General features: G+C 47.1%; 1 protein-coding gene across 2 annotated transcripts in view; it reads left to right on the forward strand.

Annotated features, from left to right (window-relative positions):
- The window catches only part of SPECC1 (sperm antigen with calponin homology and coiled-coil domains 1), a 196,444-nt gene extending 179,482 nt beyond the window's left edge, over window positions 1-16,962 (forward strand). For both annotated transcript variants that reach the window (XM_065908704.1, XM_065908705.1), the window contains 3 exons: window positions 1,124-1,240; window positions 6,158-6,217; window positions 13,842-16,962. In XM_065908704.1, coding sequence (XP_065764776.1) covers window positions 1,124-1,240; window positions 6,158-6,217; window positions 13,842-13,931 — 267 coding nt within the window. In that variant the 3' untranslated portion in view covers window positions 13,932-16,962. The remainder of the gene's footprint in view (window positions 1-1,123; window positions 1,241-6,157; window positions 6,218-13,841) is intronic.
- Window positions 16,963-17,536: the final 574 nt, after the last annotated feature.

Consider the following 17,536-nt stretch of genomic DNA (forward strand, 5'->3'; position numbering starts at 1 on the left):
GGGAGGGAGAATAGAGAAGGAGGAAGGAAACCCAACAAGAGGACGGGGGCAGTGGCCAGCGGGTGGAGCTGGACCAGCAGGGTTTGGTTTCACTTCAGCTTTCTCACCTGTCAAATGGGCATGACACTGCTTACTTACAGGTGTGGATGTCCTGGGAATTAAATGAGAAAATTCACAGTGACAGGTGCCATGTAGACACTCTGCCAACCATCCTCCCTTCTCACCCATTAAGTCCGGAAACCCTCCCCTCTTGCAATGTGTGGTTTCTCTGCAGCTGCCCACCCTCCCCAGGGTCTCACAGCCCGGCATCTGGTTTGAAAGCTGAAACTGAGTGAACTGGATGGGTCGTGCCCCCCCACCCCGGCTCTTCCTTCTGCTTTTTTTTCATGCACAAGCCTCTTCGGAAGGCATAAAATCAAAGTGCCTTCATTTCCAGCACAGCCCCCAAGTCCCATCAGGTAGCTACAGGGTCTTTAGAGAGACTTTTGAGACAAGAGATCCAGATGATCTCCTTCTTGGGGGGCCAGCCTAAGCACAGACAGACCTTCCAGTTGGGCCTCTCAGACTTGTCTGTCCCTCCCAGGGGCTGTCCTTGTGAATCAGACTGAGATCTTAAGGACACACAGTTTAAGGTGGCTCTCTGAGGGAAGTCCTTGGGCCTTCCCTAGGAGGTGGTGGTGATGGTGATGATGGTGATGGAGACAATGATGTGATCGTGGTGGTGATGATGATGGTGGTGGTAGTGATGGTGGTGATGATGGTGATGGTGATGGTGGTGGTGGTGGTGATTCTTCTTTGGTCAAATAAGACTGGGAGGTACTAGGGTGTACAAAGCTAACCAGGTGGTTAATGTGAGAGTACAGTGTCTGAGAACCTTTGACCTACCAGCGGGCCGCCAGAAATTCCCTACTGTTTTTCACTCCAGAGTCTTTTTTTGTGCATTCCTGTGAATGGATTTGGGTAACACCAGGTCACCATTCCTGACAGCAAAATTATTAACGAATGTACTCCCAGCAGACTTGGGTAGTGTCTGGTCTCATCTTCCTGCAAACTCAGAGATGGCTGCACAGCCCTGTTTAGTCATGACTCAGCAGTCTGGTGATTAATGCCACTCTACCCACAGAATATCGATATCACCAATTTCAGCAGCAGCTGGAGTGACGGCTTGGCCTTTTGCGCTCTCCTCCACACCTACCTGCCTGCCCACATCCCATACCAGGAGCTGAACAGCCAGGAGAAAGTAAGTCCCCCATCCCACCCTGGTCACCCTCCAGAACACAGGGGAATTTCTCACACTGTTGATACATCCCAGGGAGCATGTGGCCTTGAAGAGGAAACTGGAGTATGATTCCAGCACAGATCACAAGGCAGGGCAGGTCCCACCGTCAGTAATGTTCCCAACTTCCCTTGTTACCTAGGAAAATACAGCAGAGACCAGTTAACTGTGTCTGCTGAGAACTTCCTATCACTCACTTTTCAGAGGAAGCCCTGAAACTCACCTTCATGGTTTCAAGACCTTAGACCAGCATTTTCAAAATCTTTTCCAAAGAACCAGAATTCCCTGGCTCAGATAAGCTGGGGAAGCTGTTTATCATAGCACACTTCTGGAGATTCCTGATGCCGTAAATACTCTAGGAAGTCCTTCATTAGAGAAACCTGTGTGACTCATTTTAGGCCAACCTATGTCAGAGCCACAGAACTTTTTAACATTTAATATAATCATCCATAACAGGAGTTGGCAGACTTCCCCTTTCAGGGGTCAGTGGTAGGCTTTGTTGGTCTGTGGTCTTTGTCAAAGCTACTCAGCTCTCCCGTCAAAGCACCCAAGCGGCCATAGATGTTTGTCAATTAATAGGCTTGCTATGTTCTAATAAAACTTTATTAACAAAAACAGGCTGAGGGCTGAGTTTGGTCTGTGGGCTGTGGTTTGCCAAACCCTGCCCTAGAACATCCTAAAAATCATACTCCACAGAGTTACTCCGGGAAATGCTGTCCCGGGCCCTGGACTCATTTACTCAACAGATGTTTCTTGGTAGCTGTCATGCCCAGTAATAAAGGCAACAGTGGTGGTATAGACAGGTCCTTTGTCCTTGGGAGGTGGACGGTCAGCAAACAAGTAGTACACTTGTAACAAGTAGCACTGTAAGTAAATAACTATAAACTGTGGAAGAGCATGAGAGAAGCACAGGGCGTGGGGTGAACACGGGGATGTGACTTTCACCAGGAAGGTTGTGGACGTCTCTGAGGCAGAATTCCAGTGAAGAGCCCACATGAGGGGACCCATGATGCAGAAAGCAGGGGAGCCTTCCAGAGCCAGGGAGCATGCCACAGGCACGCCCAGGGGAGCAGAGGACAGGGACACCGGGAGGTCGGCGGGCCAGATGAGGAAGTCCACAGGACGAGGTCTGGGGGAGGGGTCCCAAGCACGGGAACTTCTGTCCTCTTGGAATCTGCAGTGTGCCACCCTCCCAGCACATGGATGCTTCACTGAACCCCATCCTTGGGGTTTTACTGGCAGCTTCATTATACAGACACAACTAATTAAATAATTGATCATTGGTGACTGGTTCAGCCTCCAACCTCTCCCCCGCTCCCTGCAGGTCAGGGAGTGGGGCTGAATGTTATAACCTCTAATCCCACCCTGTCTTTCCAGGGGTTTTCAAAAATTGAGTCATTAACATAAATCCAGGTGTTGTTGGAAGGGGTTTGTTATGAATAACAAAAGACACCTGTTTCGGAACTTCCCTGACAGTCCAGTGGCTAGAACTCTGCTCCCAATGCAGGGGACCCAGGCTCAATCCCTGGTCAGGGAACCAGATTCCACACGCCACAATTCAGAGTTGGCATGCCTCCAGTGAAGACCCCACATGCTGCAACTGAGACCCAGCACAGCCAGATAAACAAGCGAATAAAAAGACACCTGTTTCATCTTTATTTCTCTGAAGCCATTTTTAGAACCAAGGACAGAAAACAAATATTATTACAAAAGATGCATCCGTGACTCCTACATAGAAAATTATAAAGGCTTTAGGAGCTCTGTGCAGGAGCCAAGACAAAGAACAAAGGTGTGTTTCTTATCATAAATCAAACTTCACAGAGGCACCGAGAGAAGACAAGGAACAAGCCTTGAGGACTCCATCCTTGTGGCCAGGGCAGGGCAGAGTGGCCCAGCGAAGGTGCCGGGAGGAGCAGCCACGAAGCAGACCAGCAGGGGCTTGTGGGGTCCCAGGATCCACAAAGCCTGGGCACTGTCGACAAAAAAAATTCATTAGTCGATCAAGGAAGAAAAAGAAAGTTTTTATTCGAGCCAAACTGAGGATTATAACCCAGGAACAGCCTCTGAGGACACTCCCAGAACTGTTCTGCCTGTTAGATAGAGGTCGAAGCACAGTTGTACAAGGTTTTAAGACAAGAGGGCTGTGCATCAAGGGATGCAGCTGGTTTACACGATCCAGGGCTGCTGGTACAGAGTGAGCAGCAGGTCATGGGTCATCAGGGCCTGAAGAAGGTCAAGAAGGAAGGTTGTCTTCTAGGAGAGTCTGCTGGTGCTGGCAGAGTGCTCCTCCTCATGGTTGAGCAGATATTGAATGTTTCTACCGATGGGGAGGTTGGTCGAAGCCTGCTGCAGATAGGTCCTCAGGGTGTGAAGTGTTTGACTGCAGCCAAGGCGCTTTGTTCCTCCGTCAGTGGATGTGTTGGAAAATGATGGAAAGTGTTTGCTTTCTTCCCTTGGATCATCTCATTGCTTCCAGATGACGGAAACCACATCACGTCCCCTGGAGGCCGGTGATCCCCAAGATTCACGGCCAGCTGCCCAGATCTGTAAATGCACAGAGCAGCCGAGCATCACAGCTTGGTCGCTCTGTTGTCCTTGAGGTCCGGGGGCCCGTGGTTCCAGCCTTTCTTCTCCCTGCTCCAGGATGCTGTCCTGGGGAGGAGGCAGGTCAGGCTGTGAGATGCTGCAGGTTCGTGAGGGGTGAAGAACTTAGCTCCAGGTGCATCCCTTGATGCACAGCTCTCTGTCTCAATATCCTGTATGACTGTGCTTTGACAAAAAAACTCTTACAGGCAGAACAGTTCTGGGAGCTTCCTCAGAGGCTGTTCCCGGGTTATAATCCTCAACTTGGCTTGAATCCTCAACTTGGCGTGGAGTTTTCATTCCAGATCGTGCAGCGTCACAGCCTCCCCCGATGACCACTGGCCTCTTGCTTCCTAACTGCCCCATGTGGACGTGCTCTGGGTTTGGCCCCTGCACTGGGAGATCTTGTGTTGAGGTTTGGGGAGAGAAACTCATATCTCAGAGTTACCGATGAGTGTTCTCAGAACAATGTGTCAACACAGGCAAATCAAACTGGCACAGTTTAAAGCTGAGCACGTGTGTGAGACTCAGCCTGGGATTGGGGGGGCTCTTGCTGGAGGAGAGAGAGGGTTGCAAGTAGGGAAGGGTTCCCAGAAGGGATGAGTTTGAAGTTGAATTTCAAAGGGAAGGAGCTAATTTGAATGAAATGATGCCTTTGACCTTCAGGATGAGTGAAGTTCAGCCCTCCTCAGTTGGAGCCTGGGTCTGGAGAGCTGTCAGTGCAGTGTATTTCTTGGGTTTTTTGGTGAACAGCAGACAGCGAAAAGGGCACCAAGAGAGGCCTGTATTGTTTATATGCATGTTAAGTCACTTCAGTTATGTCCAGCTCTCTGCAACTCTCTAGACTGTAGCCTACCAGGCTCCTCTGTTTATGGGATTCTCCAGGCAAGGATACTGGAGTGTGTTGCCATGCCCTCTTCCAGGGGATCTTCCCAACCCAGAGATCAAACCCACGAATCTTGAACTGTTGGGAAGATTCTTTATCAGTAGTGCCACCTGTAAAAACCTATCAAAATCAGAATCTGAAAAGTCACTTTAGTACAAAGAGAATATCATGGATTATAAGCCATAGGAAGATAAGCAACCAGAAGAAGAGAAGGAGATACAGTTCTCCCAGCAAGGAAAGTTCCAAACAAGCAGAACTAAAAGCAGACTTGAAGAAAGGCAAGGTCCAGGTCTGGAGCATACTGAAACATGGTGTGGTTCTGAGCTGTTGATTGTTACAAAGAGGAAAACCCTTTGGAAAGAATGTTTTGAGTGGCACAGCATCGCAACCATGGAACCTGGGGCGAGGAATGTGATCTCAGCTGCTGTGCCAATACCCCTTGTTGTTTTCAGCCTTCAGAGTCATCCTGTTAAGAGGGTGCCGGACACTTCAGTGTGTTTGAGAAGGAAGCCAAGTGTATCAGCTTGAACAGTTCAGAACATGACTAGGTGGAGGAAAGGCAAGGGAAAGTCCTATTCATCACACCAAGTGAAGTTGGGAACTGTCATTTGTAACTGATGGGATAAGAAATGATGGTTTGAGGATACTGGTTAAAGTCACAAACATAACTAATAAGGGAGCGGATGTGAGCTGTGTGACTAAAATGAAGGGAAAAGAGAGATGCATGTTTCCTGAGTCATTTAACTTAGGAGAAAGTTAGAAGGTCATGCCTTTATTTTAGAAATCAAGAAAGTGGTGGGACATCCCTGGTGGTCCAGTGGCTGATTCCAAGCTCCCAAAGCAGGGGACCCTGGGTTCAATCCTTGGTCAGGGAACTAGATCCCACATGCTGTGACTAAAGATCCCAACTGCTGCAACTAAGCCAAATAAATAAATATTTAGAAGGAAGGAAGGAAGAAACAGTGATGTAAGGAAAGAAGTCCCTGGAATTAAAGAGAGAAACGAAAAGCCATTCTCCCAAGGTCCAGGATTGAGGCAAGGAAGTCTTTCATGTGATTATATTTAACTCTGTGCACATATTACTTTGATAATTTTTGATACAGCACCATGATTAAACAACTTGATACACAGCAGAATGTATATGTCCTAAATATTGACAAAGTAAAAAATAACTAACAAAAATGTATCTTTGATGGTCAGGAATCAATCAATAATGTTATTTTTTAGTGACAGTGGTAATCTATTAATCTTTTTTCCCCCTTAAACTGAGACCACTGTCTGCATACTTGACTTCAACACTTGTGTTTTATAAATAGTAGGTAATCTATATGGGAGTGTCAGTTGGTGTTTATTCCTAAAAAAAGCTATATTTTCTTGGCTGATAATTTCATTCTGTTTGTCTTTTAACCTAGAAAAGAAATCTCTTATTGGCATTTGAAGCAGCTGAAAGTGTAGGCATCAAACCCAGCCTGGTGAGTGTACCCCTTTGTACCCGTGTGATACTCTAATCCTGTGAGAAAGAACTTTATGCCATCTACTAAATAATCTTCACAGCAATGAAGTCCATTACTCATGATTCCTGATATAAAAGTGTCCAGTTGGTCTGACTACTTGTGATTTAGAGTGTTTTCAGTGAAGATTTCACTGTGGATAAATTTCAGTTCTAGACTGAATTATCATTAAAACCCTGGAAATATGAATACGATGTAATTTTTAAAATATCAATACATAGCCAAGCTCTGAAGAAGGAACAGAAAATAACTATATGCCAGAAATTAAAAGAGGAGTGAAGACCAGAGTCCTGAGGCATGTGCTGGACTCTGGCCACCCCAGGGTGGGACTGGGTTGGTGGGAAAGGGCCTCCAATGTGTGCAGGCTGTGGTTCGTGCTCATGCAGGGGCAGGAGACCTGGCACTGAGCTCCTGTAACCAGAGCAGCGGTCCTGAGACCCCGCACAGAACCAAGGCTCCCCAAATGCTCATCTTTATTAGTGAAGGGGAGATAAAAATTGCCATCTGCCAGTCCAGGGAGGTGATAAGGAAGCTCAGTCTCCACCTGGGATTTCTTTGTGGCCCACCCCCCCAAAAAAATCTCATGTAGGGAAGGAAGGAAAAGCTGGGCCAGATGAGGTTTGGAGTCCAAATTTATAATATCTGCTGTAAGCAGTGACCAGTTTATAGTGTCTCTGCTGCCAGAAGCTCTGTGGCCTGAAGCACAGATGCTACTGAAAATACACTCACAACTCAAAATTACAAAACAGTCGGGAAAATGATGTACTTGACAATAGGACCTGCTCTACAGCACAGGGAACTCTACCTAGTATTCTGTGATAACCTTTATGTGAAAAGACTCTGAAAAAGAATGACTATTTGTGTATGTATAACTGAATCACTTTGCTGTATGCCTGAAACTAACACAACATTGTAAATCAACTAGACTCCAATAAAATTTAAACAAAGGAAAGAAAATTATCTAGTCAGCAGGCACCACGAACAAGAGGACCGTCTACCAGAATTTGAGATGATAAAACAATAAGAAAGAGACCTCAAAAGACTATGTTTAAACATATTAGAGATCAGAGAAGGAATAAAAATCATAAGGAAGGAACATGGTTTTATTTTTTTTAAAAAGATTTCGAAAAGAGCCAAGTAGAAATTTAAAATTTGAAAGTAAAAACCACAGCTGGATTGAAAACTGATTGGATACAGCAGAAAAGAGAACTGCTGAGCCAGAAAATAGATCACAGGAAATTACCCAGCACATATAACAGAGATTTTAAGATGCAAATGTGATAGAGGAGTTTTATTAGTTAATAGGTTTTCAACTTTAAGAAATGGAAAACCCAACTAACAGTTGCTTCAACCATAAAGATTTTTTTTTTGTAGTTTCAGGAATGGTTCACTGCTTAATATTGTAATCAAGGCCCACAGAGTGTCTTTACTCTCTTGGTTCTTTGTCCTCTTATTTGTCTCTCTATGGCTGAACATGGCTGCCAACCTCCAGACATCACTCCCATCTGTAGGGTTGGAAGTGAGGAGGAAGGTACAGCGAGTGCCTGACATCCCCCACTTTGATAAGGAAACCAAAAGGCTTCCCAGAGGCCCTCCAGCTCTGTGGCAGTTCTCTGTTGCATGGCCACCCCAGCCGCAAAGGGATTTGAGAAGGTAAACATACAACGTTTCTCATCCTCTTTAGTGGGAAGCCTGCAAGGGAAACAGAGGTTGGGACCAACTGATAGTGTCTGTCACAGAGCTTAAGAGGCGTGGAAGATAAAATCAGACCATGTCCAACTCCCACTGAAAGGAAAGAAAACATGAAGAGAGATAATATTTGAAGAAGTGGCGCCTGAAATTTTTCCAGAATGACGAAAGACCACAGATTCTTAATGGAATCTCAAACAGGATAAATAATACAAAACATCCATCCAGACACATTGTAACGTAACTGCAGAAAAAGCAAAGAGATAATCTACAAATAATTTGTACTAACTAATAATAAAAGAAACCTAAAAAAAAAAAAGAAAGAAACCTAGTAGAAAACTATCAAAGTCCAGAATAGGTAACTCACAAATGACCAATAAACATTTAAAAACGTGTTCAGTGATTAGGAAAATCTCAGCTGCAATAACTGAGAGATATACTTGTGTAGCCCTCAGAGGGTGAAATGAAAAGGGAAAAGACCAGGGGCTTCACTGGTGGCTCATTGGTAAAGAACCCACCTGCCAGTGCAGGAGACATGGGCTTGATTCCTAGGCCAGGAAGATTCAAGTACTGTGGGGCAACTAAGCCTATGCGCCACAGTAACCTCAGCTACTGATGCCCACATGCCCTAGAGCCCGTACTCCAGAGCAAGAGAGGCCACTGCAATGAGAAGCCTGCGTATGGCAACGAAAAGGAGCACTTGCTCACCACTAGAGAAGAGCCCTCGTGATGACGAAGACCCAGCACAGCCCAAAATAAAAAATAAATAAAATTTTTGGGGAAAAGAAAAAGACAACTATCGTAGGAATTTTAATACTATAGTTATAACAGTGTTACCCTAACATGTTTGACAGAATGGACAGTTTTTAAAATAGATACATATATATATATTTCTTCAAATAGTAAATGTAACTATTCCTTCAAAACTCACAGAGAAAGAACTAGAACTTTAGCCATTAAAGAAATGAAATTCATTGTTTTAAATATAGTCACACACACACATAAACAAAAAAATACCAATCCGCCCTAATTCCACTGAACCTTTGAGAAACATGTCCCTATTGTGTAAACTCAGGTCTAGAGAATTTAAAAAGAAGTGGGGGGACTTAATGTTTGGCGAGGATGGAGTAGCAGGAAGCCGATTTATCTTCTGAAATACCAATCAGCTAAGGAATTGTCGTTGTTCAGTCGCTAAGTCATGTCAGACTCTTTTCAACCCCATGGACTGCAGCACGCCAGGCCCCTTTATCCTTCACAGTCTCCCAGAGTTTGCTCAGACTCATGTCCACTGAGTCAGTGATCCCTTGCAACCATCTCATCCTCTGTCATCCCCTTCTCCTTTTGCCCTCAATCTTTCCCAGCATCAGGGTCTTTTCCAGTGACTCAGCTCTTTGCATCAGGTGGCCAAAGTATTGGAGCTTCAACTTCAGCATTAGTCCTTCCAGTGAATATTCAGGGTTGATTTCCTTTTGGACTGACTGGTTTAATCTCTTTGCTGTCCAAGGGACTCTCAAGAGTCTTCTCCAGCAGCATAAATCGAAAGCAGCTAGCAAGTAACCACAGGTCATTTGCTTAAGGAAAGATATTGAATATAATGAGAACTTGTTGGAAGATAATATTCTACACAGAATATGGTTTCCTTTGTATGCTTGCATGCTAAGTCACTTCAGTCGTGTCTGACTCTTTGTGACCCTGTAGACTGTACCCCGCCAAGCTCCTGTGTCAATGGGATTTCCCAGGCAAGAATACTGAACTGGGTTGCCATGCCCTTTTCCAGAGATCTTCCCAACCCAGGGATCAAACCCCTCTCTCCTGTGTCACCTACATGGGCAGGCAGGTTCTTTACCACTAGAGCACCTGGGAAGTGTTACTGTTAATATTTGCTTTTTTAAATTAATGTTTTTTCCTATTTTTTTATCTCATGTACTATTGAAGTTAGTGAATGCTGGGAAGCAGATGAGATCATCTTGTTGAGCTAATCATCGGAGCCAGCGGTTTTATTTGTACAGAAGTCTCTGAGGAGCTACTGACGAACATCATTGTGGATCTCACAAACATTTAGAAATGTTTGTGAGCAGTTTAACCAGTTCATGCCAACAAGAAAATAGAAGCTTCCTACGTTATTAAGTTTACTTTTGTATCATGAGATGAAGTGAAAAATAATATATTTAATTACATATGACATTTTAAAACTGCACCTAATCAGAATTGGCAGCAGTAACAATCCCAAGTCTTTGGTCAAGTTCTATTATTAGATTAGTCAGGAAAAAAATTCCCTTATATGTTTATATTCTAGCAAATATAGGCTTGTGCGTTTAGAGGATTAACAAGGATGAGAGTTTTTCCAAGTGAAAACTCCACAGTGTTCCCCTGAGTTGAGAAAGCATTTCTTCCCCGCCACAGTGTGAGACACAAGTTTCACCCACTGCATCAATCACAGGAAGGGTGGAGAGAGAAGAGGCGTGGCCTTGTTGCCACTGCTGTCAGAGCAGCCAGAACGGGTGCCCCCCAAGGGTGAATGTGTTTGCACTGGTGAGGCAGACATGCCCATACCAGGTCGTGTGGTCTGTGAAGGTGTCGCTTGCTGAGCCTGTGTGTCCCCCAGAACAGTCACTCTTCACACAGACTAAGGTCTTCAGGTCATCTAGGAAGGGCAGTCTTCACAACTCAGGGTTTTATAGGGAGGTTAGAATGATTCCTTAGGTGAGGCTGAGCCTGCGCTGTCACATAAACTTTATAGGGGCTACTCTGTGCCAGGCACTTTCTGTGGGTTGACTCATGGTCCCTCTCAGAAGCCCTGTGACATAGATGCTCCTTACATGAGGGACACTGCAATTTTGTGGAAGAGCACATAGCTTGTGAGTAGCTAAGACAAGGGTCGAGGAGGCTATCTGACTCCAGAGCCCACATCTCACCCCTCCACGACCCTGCATCTGGGCAGCCATGCCAACCTGGGCTCTTAAAGCACAATTTACTCATAGTCTATCAAGTGCATATGTGTTATATTATAATTTATTTGATTATACGGCTTATCTCTGGGCTTATCTGGTGGCTCAGACAGTGAAGAATCTACCTGCAATGTGGGAGACCTGAGTTTGATCCCTGGGTTAGGCAGATCCCCTGGAGGAAGACATGGCAACCTACTCCAGTATTCTTGCCTGGACTCCTGAGGGCAAGAAGCCCTATCTTTTTTTTTTTTTTTTTTTAATTACTTTTATTATAGTGAAATACACATAACATGGTTTATTTACCTGGTGGTAAAGAATCTGCATGCCAATGCAGGAGACATAAGAGATGAGGGTTCAATCCTGGTGTGGGAAGATCTCCTGGAGGAGGGTATGGTGACCCACTCCAGTGTTCTTGCCTGAGAAATCCCATGGACAGAGGAGCCTGACAGACTACAGTCTATAGGGTCAAAAAGAGTGGGACACAACTTAGCGACTAAACAACAACTATGAATAAATTTGATTGATTGATGGCTATTGAGCCAGCCTTGCATTCCTTAGATGAACTCACTTGATCATGATTCAATTTGCTAATATTTATTAAGGATCATTTTACATTTTAGTGAGAATTTGGTATTCTTGTAATGTCTTTGTCCTGCTTTTGGTATCAGGTTAGTTCCAGCTTCACAGAATGAATGAGGAAGTGTTCCCTCCTCTTCTGTTTCCTGGAAGAGGTTGCATAGAACTGGTATTATTTCTTCCTGAACTGTTTGTTAGAATTAACCAGTGAAACCATCTGGGTCTGGTGTTTTCTTTATTTGGAAGGTTTTTAGCTACTGAATCAAGTGTCTCACACTATTGGATTTTTATTGATCCCCAAGGTACCCTGTCTTCTCCTGAAAGGTGTTAACTGATTTCTTCAAACATGTTCAAACGTGATGTTGACAATGCACTAAAATAGTTTAAAATTTAATTATTGTCGTGTTCAAGCATGTAGGACAGTCTGAGTAAAACTGTGAATGTTGATCAGACTTCAGAGTCCTCTCTGAGCAGGAGGACATGTCCTTGCCCCCAGAGAGGGTTTGCATTCCTCCAGCCTCTCAGGCCATCTCTGTGTTCTCAGGGCTCATCTGCCTCCTGAGAGCGCAATTCCTCATCACTTCTCTCTGTGTCGTCATGTTAGCAACCCTCGTGTTATAAGAGTTTCAGCTCTTTGTGCATCTGTCTGTGCACACAGACAGAAGGAGGCTTTTCCTTCTTGTCTTCTGTGAATGCATTGTTTCTCTTTTCACATTGCTGTAGGTTCCTGTGTGGGGTGTTCCACACTCTCCTTTTCCACCCTTCCCTTAGACCGATGATATGCTGATTTCTCAGTCTCACCAGGGAGAAAAATCAGTAAAATATATTTAGATGCTGAAACAGAAGCTAAAGGCTGATTCCAGGCCTCAGCCAGTTCTGTCCCCGCCCAGGAACAGATGTTCTGAGCTCAGCTTGCTTTTCCACTGATTCTCTCATGAACACAGAAGAATCTGCAGTCAGCCCCAAGTTGAATTGTTGAGTAGTGTGGTGCTACGAATATCAGGAAAGCCTGGCTGAGCAGTGGACGGAGCACCATCCTGCCGCTGTCAGTCCCTGGCCTCTGCCCGTGCTTGCTTGTGGCTGATGAAATGAGGGAGAACAATAAAACGTGGGCTGGTGACCCTTTTACCACTGGTGACCCACTGGTCAAATAGCTTTCAGCTGGTGCAGGGCTTTTGTGGCACAAATAGGAGAAACAGTACCACACAGATCTCACTGCAAAGAAGAAGTGACCACAGTCACACACTGTGCTATTAGGACGGGACAGCTGTTCTCTTGGACAGTGTATATCCCCTAAATGATGCAGCACATCACAGCTGTGTGGGAAATCGTGTATGAAACATGTTCGGTAACAAAGTACAGGGTACGCAGTGACAACGTGGGAGGACATGGGTGTGCGTTCAAATGTAGCTGGGAGAAGTGGGAATCCTTTCACAACAATGGAATCATAGTGACTCTTCAAAACTTTTGTTTTATTGATTGAAGTAGAGCCGATTTACAATGTCCTTTTAGTTTCTCCTGTACAACAAAGTGATTCAGTTATACACATACACATTCTTTTCCATGTTCTTTCCCATTTTTGTTTATCCCAGGATACTGAATATAGTTCCCTGTGCTGCACAGTAGGACCTTGTTGTTTATCCATCCTGTATGTAATAGTTTACATCTGCTAATCCCAAACTCCCAGTCCTCTCCTCCCCCACCCCTTGGCAACCACAATTCTCTATGTCTGTGAGTCTGCTTTATAGATAAGTTTGGTTGTGTCATTTTTTTAGATTCCACGTATAAGTGATATCATATGCTATTTGCCTTTCTCTGTCTGATTTAATAATAATCTCTAGTTGCATAATAATGCAATTTAATAATAATCTCTAGTGTAATAATCTCTAGTTGCATCCATGTTGCTGCAAATGGCATTATTTCATTCTTTTTAGTGGCTGAGTAATCCTCCATTGTGTGTCTGTAACACATCTTCTTCATCCATTCCTTGTCGATGGACGTTGAGGTTGTTTCCTCATCTTGGCTACCGTGATTAGTGCTGCCTAGACCATTGGGGTGATGTGTATTTTTGAATTAGAGTTTTATCCAGATATGTACCCAGAAGTGGGGTTACTGGATCATGTGACAACTCATAGTTTTTGTTCAGAACTTTTCTTTTTTCAGAACTTTTTTTAATGCTCATTGTTAAAATATGAGAGGGGCAGGAGATCATGTCTAATGTTCCTAAAAGCACAGCATCTCCTGAATAAGCAGGAAGGAAAAGATTTTCTTTTTCCCACTGAGCACCTTTAGCACTGGCTGGGTGTTGCCTGCACTTGCCGGCCAGGTGGGAAGGTCTGGTGGCACCCGCTGACCTCTGCCTTCTCCCATAGGAGCTCGGTGAGTTGCTGCACACGGACCGGCCTGACTGGCAGAGCGTGATGCAGTATGTGGCCCAGATCTACAAGTACTTCGAGACGTAGGTCCTGTGTGTCCCACACCCACTGCGTGTCCTGGATGCACCTGGTCTGTGCTGTTGGCTGCCCACTGTCTGGATTTCCAAGGCAGGTTCCACCTGAGTCCAACACACAAACAAGAAACAGCTGGGTCCATTGCACCCACCCTGAACCCTGACACATATGGACTGTAAGTCAGGGGTCATGTTCCCAGGGGCCCCCTTCTCCTGCGGGAGCCCCGCAATGTGTTCACTGGAGCTGCCCTGAATCTCACAACAAACATTTAAATCCATCATCTTTCTCCCAAGAACCCTGGTTTCTGCCTTCTAAAAACTCTGCACTTGCCAGTCCAGCCCCTCCAGAAACACCCAGCAGGACACAAAAGGACAAAGTCTGCTCTCGAGTAGCTCTGAGTCACGTGAGCCCTGCCTTCTGGGGACAGACTTGGTTCCCGGAGAGGATTTCAGCACCGTTAGGTCTCCTGTCCCTTCCTTCATTCTCTGGGTGGGAGACCAAATGTCTGAGATGAGAGGAGCCCCCCAGCTGTGTGCTCGGTGCCCCTGGGAGCAACAGGAGGGGGTGTGTCTGGGGCACAGTCACACCAGGACTGGTGCTTGGCAGTGGACAGAAAGCCTCTGTGACCTCACCTGATCCTTGTGTCCTGCACATATTCACGCCTGTCCACACCCACATGCTTGTACACGCAGAACTTGACAGAGTCCCTCAGACAGAAGGGACGGGCCTGTGTTGACCAGGGTTCTCCTGCTTTTGCACAAGCAGGCTGAAGACGTGTCTTTTTGGGGTGCTGAGCAGACAACATCTCAGCTCTGGCTTTGGCTTAGTCCTTCCCCGGGCCTCTTAAATTTGCATGGACAGAAGACCTGAGCGAGGCAGGAAGGGCTCGGGTACGACCAGATGAAGGGCACTGGCTTCCCCAGCACGTGCAGTAGCCCCATGTGGCTGCAGAGCACCCCCCAGAATAGCCCTTCTCCCAGAGGACACACCCCTCTCCCAGAGCAGCCCCTCCCCTAGGTCATGCAGGCATGAGTGCAGGTCATCACCTGGGCAAATACATGCACATTTCATGGCAATTGAGGTCCCCCCTGGCCCAGGGGGCTCCCACAGCTGCTGACATCAGTGCCCTCTGACCCAGGTCCATTGACACTCCCTGAGCCCAGGGCTGCCCACCCTGCCCAGTACACCGTGCGAGCCTAAGGGGCAGGCGGGCCCTTGTGCACAGCAGGGTCCTGTTGGTCCCTGTCTTGGGAGGTGTGAGCTCAGCTCCCCCCACCCAGTTGCCTTGGAGGAGACACTGGGTGCCCCCAGGGTCCATCCATCCTCCTCAGGCTGCAGAGTTGGCCCACTGGGGCTCTCGTCTGGGGGCTCCCTGACAGCACACACACCTGCCCCCGCCTGGGGTCAGAATGTCAGGAAGGCCACCAGCATCATGTTGTGTGTATTTTCAAAGTCCCCAAGAAGTGCTGGAAGGGGAGTCCAGTGACGGTGACCATGTGGGGTGTCTTCATGTGGAAGGTGGAGGCACCTTCCTGGACAGTCTGCTGGAAGTTACCCGGTGTCTCCTCCTGGGTGTCTCCCTCTTCCTCGCCCCCCTGCTGCTGCCTTGCTCAACCCACAAGGGGACATCACACCCGAGAGGAGTTGAGCCGTTGGTGGCTGTGTTTACTTTGGCTTCACTGCAGGCTCTGCAGGAGGGCTTGCTGATGCCTGGTGCTGCTCCTGGTGCCCTGTAGTTCCTGAGAGGGTCTGGGGTCGGCTCCTGCAGCAGTCTGTCAGTGGGGGGCTCACTTCAGGCTAAAAAGAAGAGAGGGGGCCACATGCAGTTTATTTTTATAACTTGGAGAGGTTGCCCAGTTCCCCTTGCTGCCCAGCGGGCAGGCTAGACCACAGCATGCCTGTGTCCTGCCCGAGGGACCAGGCAGTGTAGGGCAGGTCTGGTCCTGGGCATCCTGGTGTGGGATCAGGTCTTCCAGTACTGAAGGGGCAGGGGGTCACCTCAGTTCGATTTTAATTGAGGAGTTCAGAGTACAAGGTGACTGTGGAATATTTTTAAAGTTGAGAACACATGGTGGTTACCTTGAGCGCACCCCACCCTCCCCAGTTCCCTGTCCTGATGTTTTCACAGGCCACTGTATCTGTTTCTTCCCATCTTCCTCCACCCAGCACCTCATAATTTAAAATTATTTGATGGTTCTGCAGATCCTTTTTCCAAAATAAATGCATTATTTTTATATGCAAGAGAGACACAAAATGCAAGATCCCCAAGAGGGGTGGAGTCGTTTTAAGACACACAGAGAAGCCCTTGGCTCTTTGTGTGCTGAGTTGTTTCCTGGCTGATGGTGGCACCATGGCCCCTGTCCATGGGGCTGGCCATCTGGGGAGCGGGGGGGAACCTATACCTCTCCTGGCCCGTCCCTCCTTGCTTCAAAAAGGACAGTGGTCTTTGGTTTTCACTCTTCACTCAGCTATTGTTCTATAGCTTTTGTTGAGACCAACCAAGGACCCCAGGGGACCCACACCTGGTGTCACAGTGTCTCTGGGTCTCAGCCGCAGAATGGTGGGCTGCTTTCCCAGCCCCCTACCGTCCCCACCAAGGGGACAGGCCCCTCTCTGTGCCCTGCCTGGGATGGAGGACTCTATCATCAGATACAAGCTGCTTTGCACATCCAGCCCCAGTCGTCCCCAGCCCAGAGCCCGAGGGCCATTTGAGAGGAAGTGATAGTGACATGCAGCAATGGACATAACTCAGAAGCCCTTTTATAAAGGATATTTAATATCATGGCCCCGGCTTCGTGGCAGGTTCCACTTTTATGGCCAAGTTAAAGTTTGACTGGGCCCACGCCACCCTGAGCAGCTCTCTGACTGTAACCGCACGAGCTGAGTGCAGTGGATGAATGCGGCCTCGTTTCTGCAAGGAGTGCAAAGTGCCAAGCATGGTCCAGACTGGACAGATACATGTGAAAATGTGGACACGACCGAGTGTGATGTATGACTCTGTAATATTTCTAATAAATATATTTAGTTTCTGTGTGATTGTGAATTTGTCCCAGCGACATTTATTGTTACTGTTTTCTCGAAATGCCAGACTTCCATTCAGTTCATTGCAAACCGGCACCTCCAGGCCCCTGTTCCTCACTGGGCATGGTCTCCACTGCAGCTGCCGTGAGTCACCGGAGAGGTCTGGGCCCTAATGCCCCTCAGCCTCCTTCCCTGCGTGGCCCCCTTGTGGAGCCCGCCCTCCAGGGCCACACAGGATGCTGTAGGCTGCACAGACGGGCCCGCCAGGGATGGGGAGCAAGCAGGAGGGGGTCATACCAAGATCGTGGGAGCAGGGTGAACATGAACGGACAGGGGCTGCTGCAGTGTTCTGACACCAATATGTCATGCGAGCGATTCATCAGGTGATGTGTGGTCTTCAGGCGCCACTTGGAGGCCACTGTTCACGGATGTCTGGGGACCAGCCCAGCTCACAGGAGAGGAGAGAGGACACAGGAGGAGCCTCATCGCTTCTTCCTCCTTCCAGGGAAGCCCACTCCTGACTTCCTACCCTGGCAGGTTCTGGCCTTTCCCTCCCTCTTCCCAGAATAGCACAGCCTCAGGAACAGACCCTGAGC

Source organism: Muntiacus reevesi, chromosome 18 (genome assembly GCF_963930625.1).
Source record: "Muntiacus reevesi chromosome 18, mMunRee1.1, whole genome shotgun sequence".
In the NCBI taxonomy this organism is placed as follows: Eukaryota; Metazoa; Chordata; class Mammalia; order Artiodactyla; family Cervidae; genus Muntiacus; species Muntiacus reevesi.